Here is a 9,806-nt window from a genome sequence, read left to right on the forward strand (position 1 = left end):
AGAAAGCATTACATTTCTTCGAGGTATTGTTGATCTCTATTATTTAAGATTGAACTGTAGCACTTCGCATACTACTCTAATCCCCCTATAATTTATCGGTGTTCTTGAATCGATTGTGGAACCTTTTGGAATCGGGTGGATCAAGACGGAGACCAATATAATTCTCGCATCGATATTGTATGCTGTTTTGTTTAAGGTTAAACGCGAGTCAAAATTGCCCCTTGAAACCTTTTTTGTACAAGAAGTTATAGCATGTCAAATGTTTCGTCGTTTCCTTTTGTATTGTAAACGGCAAAAATCATTAATTTTGAGTTGTATATTTTCCATTTGTATTGTACAATTTTTCATTTGTATTGTATAACTTTTCTGAAATTCAAATGAAAAAGTATACAATACAAATGAGAAATTTTACAATTTTAATGTAAACCTATACAATAGAAATGGAAAATATACAAGGAGGTTGTGAAATTGATCACTGTTCGTTATATTCACCTTTTCATACAATACATTTTATTTTAATCAAATATTTCAATGTTTAGATATAACACAGAAAGTGCATGTCTTTACCGAGGATCGAACCCGAGACTTCTGGCACCAAAGTCTAGTGTTCTACCAATCATGCTAAAGGCTTAACCCACTAGCTAGAGCTAGTAAAGGCCATGTATACATAAATGTATACAAAGTCCTAACTGTTGGTATCCTGAGTTATCATGCATGCATATATACATGTATATAGAGAGAGAGAGAGAGAGAGAGAGAGAGAGAGAGAGAGAGAGAGAGAGAGAGAGAGAGAAGAGAGAGAGAGAAGAGAGAAAGTTGGTGTTCAATATTGCAAGCTCGTGCATTTTCAGTCAACTCGTGCCAATATTCACCAATATAAGTTCAATAACCCTATAATATATATATATATATATTCTATACAATTGCATCGAGAGATCCACTCTCCTTATAAAATATCTTTAACACTTAATGACACAGCGACTGTGTGAAATTGCATCAGTGTGTATAAGTAGCGCTTTAGGAGCATAACAAAACTTCCAACGGCCGAGTGGACTTACGCACTGGTTTGACAGTCTTGCTAGGCGGTGGGTGCCGCAGGTCGCTGGTTCGACCCCGGGCTGGGGCGAAAATTTTCAGTACCTAGTTGTGATTATTTAGTGCTTTATATATATATATATATATATATATATATATATATATATATGAAAGGAGAAAATGTTTTGGCTTGACCGGGAATCGAACCCAGGACCCCTGCATTACTAATCAGGTGCTCTAACTAATGAGTTACCCAGGCCGATATCCATAGTCCGTACTACGTTTTCCTCCCACCTTAAATATTGTCATCGCCCTCCAAGACACAAAAAACCCAAATTCTTTTTGCCCCTGGCAGGATTTTCACCTTAAGTTCAGCAATGGTCAACGGTATAGGAAAGGATAAAGCGCTGTGGTCATTTCTCAAAAGAGGCTTAAAAGGGGGAGTAACCCCAACCTAGGGTAGACCAAAATATAACCTAGATGATTTGAAGCAGAATTTTGTCTAGATTATGGAAATAGTGGTTGTAGTCTGATTAAATATGTTTGACTTGGCCTAAATTTGGATTTTCTATCGCAAAGTCCCATTTTTTGTGAAAAAAATAAAAAAGTACATTTTGTAAATTTATGGCCGACTTCATGCAGGAAATCAAACAAAGTTGGTTCTAAACCATGCAGCCTGATCCAGTAGATTGTATCATGCCTTTTATATGCCAATACTGTGCACGTTTTTTGAATAATGAATGAAATATGGACGAAAATTGTCAAAGGGTTTTCATTTTTCGTTCCGTGTCCCCACATTTCTAGCATCTGACAGACCCATTCATGAAAGAGGTTGCATATACTACACATCAAAGGTTTTCTTATTTACTCCTTTGTCGAATGGTAGAGAGTATATTTGTGTAGCATAATATGTTAGATTGTAAAACAGCAAAATGTTATCTCCTCCCTAAATTTGAGAATACCGCGTTAATTTTCTACATTTGCATAAAATGGCAGAAAGGTTATTCTATGGCAATTATATCTAAGCTAAAGTGGTTAATTATGATATGCACAATTAACTTAAATGTGCACAGATTAAGACATGTGAGTTTACATATACATAAGGTAACCGTTTTGGCTGGACCGGGACACCTGCATTGCTAGTCTAACCACTGAGCTACCCAGGCCGTTATCCACGTTCAATCGTTAAAGTAATAATGTCCTACGGACCCGGTGAGGGCCTGTCCCAAGACACAGTTAGATTATTCTCATTAAAATCCACGGTCCATATAGCTCTACATACTCCAATACGTACCCATCAACAATCAGTGTTTTGATACTGTTAAATTCGCAGAGTGTGATCCGACTTTCCCGATTATCACACTGTAGTCCATGATCTGATTAAAAATACATACGTGGCATAATAAATTCATAATAACTACAGTAACTTGATCCGAAGAGTCGGATCACTGTCGTTGTTAGGTGGGGATCGGGTCATCAGATCACACGAGACGTAAAGCCTGTGAACGAGGCGTGGTCCAACTCTTGATTCGTATTAAATCACTGTAGTAACGATAGATTTATTATATACCCCCAAATGTATTTCAATTATCTGTTCATTAAAAAAAAGTGAATGTATTCTTAATTTAACACAAATGTGCGTTGATGTATTGCATGATGTCATTAGCATCAGAGACGTAAAATGAATTCAGATCAAATAAAAGCTCGTTAAACCCTTCATCTATGATATAAAAAAATCAATCAAAACTGTCTTATTTATTGAAAACCAACTTTTATTCGCGGCTACTTTATTTCGCGATTCACTTGTGGTAAACTGGTTCGCGGTGAGTAATTTTCGCGAGCGAGTCTTTTTCAATAAATCCGACAGACGTTCAAGACAGGTTCGCGACGAGATATATTCGCGATGAGATATATTCGCGATGATGAGGTTCTCGAGAAATTTTCTCGTATGCGAATAAAAGTTGGTTTATAGTATTTTGTTTACACCATTCTGAGAAATTTCACACATATACGTCATCATCTGTAGATAAAGTGCTACAAATTAAGACCTAATCATGTGGTTCAGAGCTGTAACAGCAGCGATTCATCATCGAGTCAAATCCCACTACGACGCGACAGCCTGGTCAATTCTTGCACTATACATGTAACACCCACCCACCCCATCTATAAGATCTATCGCGAATTTGGTACCTGTTTTAAAGATTTTGATTATATATTTTGCATCTAATTTCACTTTCAAAGATGTTACGGGGAGGGGGGGGGGGGGGGGGTTGTTACAATTATGAGTTTATTTCAGTTCTGCATTAAAAACAAACAATATTCCAATTCTAAGATTTGTAAAATTTATTTTCAAAATTGTTGAGGGTGTGGGAGGGATACATTGCATAATCTTTAAAAACATATATGTAGACAAGCATATCACTCATTTCTGCGACAATATCAATCAATATTTCGAGTTTTATTAAAATTTTGTCCAAGTGTAAACTGACAAGAGAGAGTTTAAGTGAATCAATAAGTGATTAATATGTTCCATCTGGATCCAATTTCAACATCGATATGGCCACAACTCGATAAAGTCTACAGCTATATCGCCCATAGTGCCATTGTCTTTCCTGGCTGTGATCAGTATCTACAACATTCAAAAGTGCAGGCACATGTTATAACATTGAAACGAAAACACAACCGACACGAGCATTAATTATCTACAAAACCACATATAACAAGTTACAGTGTGCTCTTTGAAGATGCGCCGTGCGGATAGAGCTTTCGGTAAATTTCTAAGTGTACTGAAGTTCCAGTACTATGGAATTTTGAAGTACACTTTGTAAACTTTCGTCATAGTGAATGTTGGAGAGTGACGCTCTGTAACCTTCCCGCTCTGTAACCTCCCCCCCCCCCCCCCCCCTGGAATTTAAAATTCAAACTAGTATTTGCATGTGGCGCCATATCAACATAAACTCATTGGCGAATAATTGAGTATATCTTTAATTATTTGAGGATGTCATCAATTTCATTGTCTGCAATCAATGAATTCATGCGCGCATCAAATTAATTACGGCTCTCACCAATTGAATCAATGTGGTAAAATTATTTGTTGCAAAATTTAATTTGGACCTCGGTATAAATGATTTGATGATCTCTTTAATTCAATCAAAGATATCTTTAATTATTTACAACGATTTTGTATGAGGAATTAATGCGTGCATTAATTATTTAAAGGAGAGCAACATATCATTTATGATGAATTGAAGATAAATCTTTATTGCATGCACTAAAATAATTATTGCGCGCTTCATTTGATAAAGATTTCATTAATTCAATTGAAGAGATCAATACTTCAATCATTGAGCTCATTAATTGAATTATTGCTCTCCTCAACCGAATTATAGCGTGCATATGTTTATTAGTTCTAAAACAGCAACAATTCAATTATAGTGCGCATCAATTCAGCGGAATAATTAAAGCTATCAACAATTCAATTAATGCGCCCAATAATTTAGATTTTAAAATATCATTAATTGTGTGAAGCGATCTTTAATTAAAATGTTGTGCACATCAAATGAATTATTTAAGTTTACATGTACAATAGTACATGTAATTTAATTTGACGCTCAATATACCTGCGTTTGCGGATCCAGGTCAAGGTCAATGCCGACCACCTGTTTCCAGATGTCCTGATTTTCACCTGAGACGGTCCACTTGGTTTCCCCAGGGGATGTTCCGTTGGTTACTAGAACTGACAAGTTCCCCGTATGAGCCCCAAACATGTGGTAGTACAGCGTCAGGCAGTGGGGCCTTGCTGATTTAATTTAAACAACATTTTATTATGTTGAAAACATGGATTGGACAGCAGGCATTGTCTATATATATAAGCCCTCTCCATACAAGTTACATAGCCAAGGTCATACAGATGGCGAAATGTAGGATTACATGTTTGTATAATTACAGAGGAATAATAACAACGAAACATTATAATGATTTTGGATTACATAAACTGTTAGGATCAGCAGGAATAAGGTTAATTATAAACAATATATTACATTTATACGTAGTTCTATTAGGACTCCGATACCGTACAGAATACAGGCATCATGCATTTGTGATTTGTTCCTTCCAATTCTTTAAAACTTACTCTTATCGTTTTAGTTATTGTTAGCTTATAACTACATAAACCTCTCTATCAATTAGGTATAAATGAACTTTAATTTCAAATTAGAAATTCGAATTCCTGAATTTAAGTATCTTAAATTTTTTAATATAAAAATATGTTTTGGATACAAACTGCTGAAAGTCTTTGTGATGACCAATAGATAAATAATGTCTTGTCTACAAACCGGTGAAAGTCTTTGTGCTGACTAATAGATAAATAATGTCCTGTCTACAGACCGGTGAGCGTCTTTGTGCTGACTAATAGATAAATAATGTCTTGTCTACAGACCGGTGAAAGTAATAGATAAATAATGTTTTATCTACAAACCGGTGAAAGTCTTTGTGCTAACTAGAGTTACTTCATTGTCCGTGTTCAGGGTAGCGGTATCCACGTACTTGTAGTAACTGCCGAATTTGGCTATGCTGGGACCCGTGGACGATGTGGGCGTGGCACCCTATAAATTTTATAATTGACATACACTATAACAGTATAGAGTTCTTGAATTTCTTTTTCATACTTTTATTATATAGGCAACCAAGAGTCGATTACTACATTTCCTCCTTCCTTCTCCGTGAATATAGTTAGATCCACCCGTCATAAAACATTTTATTTACAGTACAGGTAAAAAAAAACAAAAAAAAAACAACAAATATTAATATCAATCATATCAAACTTTATGTTATACAACTTTATGTCTATTTCCAGTTTATATTCATGGAGCCAGATGTATAGTCCGATATGAAAATATAAGGGTATGAATTGCATACATGTACTTCATAAATCACGTGATAAGCATACCTACATGAAGTGTCACTATTCATAACCTCAGGTATTTTCAAAAATCTTTTATTTACATTTTACGTTCATATCTGTCGAAACTTTCGGGATGTGCCGGAACGACCGATTAGACTTGACGCTTTTACACCGCGGTCACGTGATAGTAAGCAATTGCCTGGCAAAGTTGACATCGATACAACTGGTGTTTCTCTAGCAGACGGTCCGTAAAGAGCTATGCACAGTCCCTCGATGACGATCCAAATTACTATTGGTGCTTAGTATCTGGGTGTAAATTAGATGGAAGGAAAAAGGCGTATTTAGACACGTATTTTTTAGGGGGTGGAAGCACAAGGGCTAAGCCCGTTTTGGGCCCGAACTCTGTGATACCATATGGTATCACAGAGTTCGGGCCCAAAACGGGCTTAGCCCCTGTGGGTGGAAGGTGTGGTGTTTTACCGCGATATCCTCAAGATATTCCCTAGATCTTTTTCCTCGCCAACTCATATAAATGGTTGTAGTGATTCCTTTCTTTGAAAAATAGCATTGTAATACAGTAATTTGATAGCAATTGAAGTATTCCAGGTCATGCTTGTTTACTTAGTTGTTATTGTAACCCGGAAGTGACATGCCCTACAAATTACGTTCAACGCGCGATAAAAGTCAGTGGATCCATATCTCAAAAGTCCCGTATTCCCAGGCGCTAAATTAGCTTGACTAAGAATCAAGGACCAATCAAGAATCGTTTTACTGCAGCGTATTCGGACTGTAAGATCACAAAGAATGGCGTAGATCCATGGAGAGTTTGACTGAGCGTTACAGGAAGAACAGTCCTGAATATCTTAGATATTATACATCCACTATCGTTACAATATATTTTCTGTGTGAAATCTTTTCTGTGGCGTTTTAACATCGCTCATGACCGCCGTCATCTTCGACGATTATTCTCCCGTATGTATAATAAATACCAAGTATATTCCGATATAACAGCAAACCTTCATGTTAGCGAAAACCGCCATTTGATTGGTCAAGTGAAGTGTGAAAGGTGAAATAACATAACCTCAAACGCAATGCTGTCAGATCCTTCTCCAGTGCAACGGTTAGAGAAGATCTTACTTTAATTAGATTGGGGATACTGGGAACCTATTCTAACCCGAATCCCTACGGGGTAAAACACGCAACCCAATTCTTAATATAGAAATGTCGTAAATCATATTTTTCTAATCGCAGTAACAATTACATGTAAGTTGTATTTAAATAATCCAATTTTATTTGTAACACGCAATTTCATTGGCTGAGCACTATATTATTCAATATCACCACTCTCGATAGTGTAAGTTACCCCATTTCCGTTCCAATCACTACTCTCGATAGTGCAAGTTATCTGATTTCTTATCCAATCATCGCTGTTGATAGTGAAACTTACCTGGTTTCTTATCCAATCACCATCGTCGGTGTTGTCCTCAGCCAAAAAGCAGGATGGCTCCGAATCTGATTCAAAGTCGCAGTAATCTCAAAAACAAAATGTATTTGTGAACCTTATTTTGTAAAGAAACTTGAATATCACGGCATTTATAATTTGCAGTAAAGGTGGAATTTGAAAAAAAAGAAAAAAAGAAATTAAAAATCATTTGCAACTAACCGTGCGAAACGCATGTCTTTGATACACGGTCGTAAAATTCCCCTTGACCACATTCCTAACAGAAAAAAAGTAATGAATATGTACTCAATTTGTCTTCTAGAATCTATCATCGCTTGTGACAATCGAACAATTGATGTGAATTACTTACGACTTGGTACCGCTGGCACTGCTCCGAAGTGTTTCCCTCCGTGTAAATGGAATCCCACCCCCGAATCAGCCGACAGAACGTCCCACAGACATCGATAGCATTGCACTCGATGTGGGAGAAACAGTCTGCCGTACACATCGCATAAAGATACTCTAGAGAAGCGGCGGAAACGTTAGAAATTACCTGGAAGGAACTCGCCGGAGGCACGTCCTTCGTGTACCGGAAATTTTCGCATTGCTTCGTTCTTGAAAATGCAGAAAAAAGCCACATGAAAAGTATTCCCAACCTCATGATAAAAATGCGTATGCAGACATACACCGTTTTAAAAAGGTGCACGGAGAATTTCAGGTATGCTGTTAAAAATTAATGAGGATTCGATATTGAAAACGGAAACTAACTTTTTGCTGTTACATGTAATAGTTAACTAAGAAGGGAACAAAGCCAAATATTTACAAAAGGCTCTGCGTGGTTAAAAAATACTCGAATCTCAGTCTTGTTCTCAATATCAGATGTCCATAGATAGCTGGTTAATAGCTGTCTGACATTTTTTTTTTCAATATTCACGCAGTTATAATTGTGAAAATGACTCAAGTTCAGCTAGATGATAAATATTAATCTGCTATATAAAAGTATCAACGTTCACCAAATCATTGCGTAAACTAAATTCAATATGAAAAACAATATTGCACTAAATGCTGTATTTTATGACCCACTTGATCAATATTTAATTATGTTCAATGATCACGCCACTCCGCTTATCTCTGTGCAATCACATTGCGCTTTATTCCATCAATGTGTCCTTATAACGATCAAATTCTGAAACGATGATAACACGAAGATTCGTAAGTTTGTCTACTAGTAACTGGCTACTTAGACAGAGAAATGTTACATGTAGCTTCTAGTAACTGGCTACTTAGACAGAGAAATGTTACGTGTAGCTTCTAGTAACTGGCTACTTAGACAGAGAAATGTTACGTGTAGCTTCTAGTAACTGGCTACTTAGACAGAGAAATGTTACGTGTAGCTTCTAGTAACTGGCTACTTAGACAGAGAAATGTTACATGTAGCTTCTAGTAACTGGCTACTTTGACAGAGAAATGTTACATGTAGCTTCTAGTAACTGGCTACTTAGACAGAGAAATGTTACATGTAGCTTCTAGTAACTGGCTACTTAGACAGAGAAATGTTACATGTAGCTTCTAGTAACTGGCTACTTTGACAGAGAAATGTTACATGTAGCTTCTAGTAACTGGCTACTTAGACATAGAAATGTTACATGTAACTTCTTGCAACTGGTTATTCAAACAGAGAAAGGTTGGCTACTAGTAACTGGCTACTTAACAGAGAAAAGTTAGCTACTAGTAACTAGCTATTCAAACAGAGAAAGGTTGGCTACTAGTAACTGGCTACTTAACAGAGAAAAGTTTGGTACTAATAACTGTTTACTTAAACAGAGTAAAGTTAGCTACTAGTAACTGGTTACTTACACAGAGAAAAGTTAGCAACTAATAACTGGCTACTTAAACAGAGAAAAGTTAGCTACTAGTAACTGGCTACTTAAACAGAGAAAAGTTGGCTTCTAGTAACTGGCTACTTAAACAGACAAAAATTAGCTACTAGTAACTGAATACTTAACAGAGAAAAGTTAGCTACTAGTAACTGGCTATTCAAACAGAGAAAAGTTAGCTACTAGTAACTGGCTACTTAACAGAGAAAAGTTTGGTACTAATAACTGTTTACTTAAACAGAGAAAAGTTAGCTACTAGCAACTGGCTACTTAAACAGAGAAAAGTTAGCTACTAGTAACTGGCTATTCAAACAGAGAAAGGTTCGCTATTAGTAACTGGTTACTCAACTGAGAAAAGTTAGCTACTAGTAACTGGTTACTTAAACACAGAAAAGTTAGCTACTAATAACTGGCTACTTAAACAGAGAAAAGTTAGCTACTAGTAACTGGCTACTTAAATAGAGAATGTTAGCTACTAGTAACTGGCTACTTAAACAGAGAAAAGTTAGCTACTAGTAACTGGCTACTTAAACAGAGAAAAGCTAGCTAC

At 36.3% G+C, this 9,806-nt stretch overlaps 1 protein-coding gene across 1 annotated transcript; it reads right to left on the reverse strand.

Moving 5' to 3' along the window:
* Positions 1–3,363: 3,363 nt before the first annotated feature.
* Positions 3,364–8,199, reverse strand: LOC125654335 (MAM domain-containing protein 2-like). Its single transcript, XM_048884274.2, has 6 exons — positions 7,750–8,199; positions 7,602–7,656; positions 7,386–7,471; positions 5,513–5,639; positions 4,656–4,834; positions 3,364–3,664 (listed from the first exon to the last, which is right to left on the reverse strand). The coding sequence occupies exons 1-6, from the start codon at positions 8,038–8,040 to the stop codon at positions 3,581–3,583; spliced, it is 822 nt and encodes a 273-aa protein (XP_048740231.2). The 5' UTR covers positions 8,041–8,199; the 3' UTR covers positions 3,364–3,580.
* Positions 8,200–9,806: the final 1,607 nt, after the last annotated feature.

Source organism: Ostrea edulis, chromosome 7 (assembly GCF_947568905.1).
Source record: "Ostrea edulis chromosome 7, xbOstEdul1.1, whole genome shotgun sequence".
Classification (NCBI taxonomy): Eukaryota; Metazoa; Mollusca; class Bivalvia; order Ostreida; family Ostreidae; genus Ostrea; species Ostrea edulis.

Excerpts from the sequence above, each read along its gene's own strand:
- LOC125654335 (XM_048884274.2), bottom strand. The coding sequence starts at position 8,040 with ATGAGGTTGGGAATACTTTTCATGTGGCTTTTTTCTGCATTTTCAAGA. Across the intron at positions 7,472-7,601 it reads AAAGACATGCGTTTCGCACG|ATTACTGCGACTTTGAATCA; the intron begins GTTAGTTGCAAA and ends TTTGTTTTTGAG. Across the intron at positions 5,640-7,385 it reads GTGATTGGATAAGAAACCAG|GGTGCCACGCCCACATCGTC; the intron begins GTAAGTTTCACT and ends TAAAATTTATAG.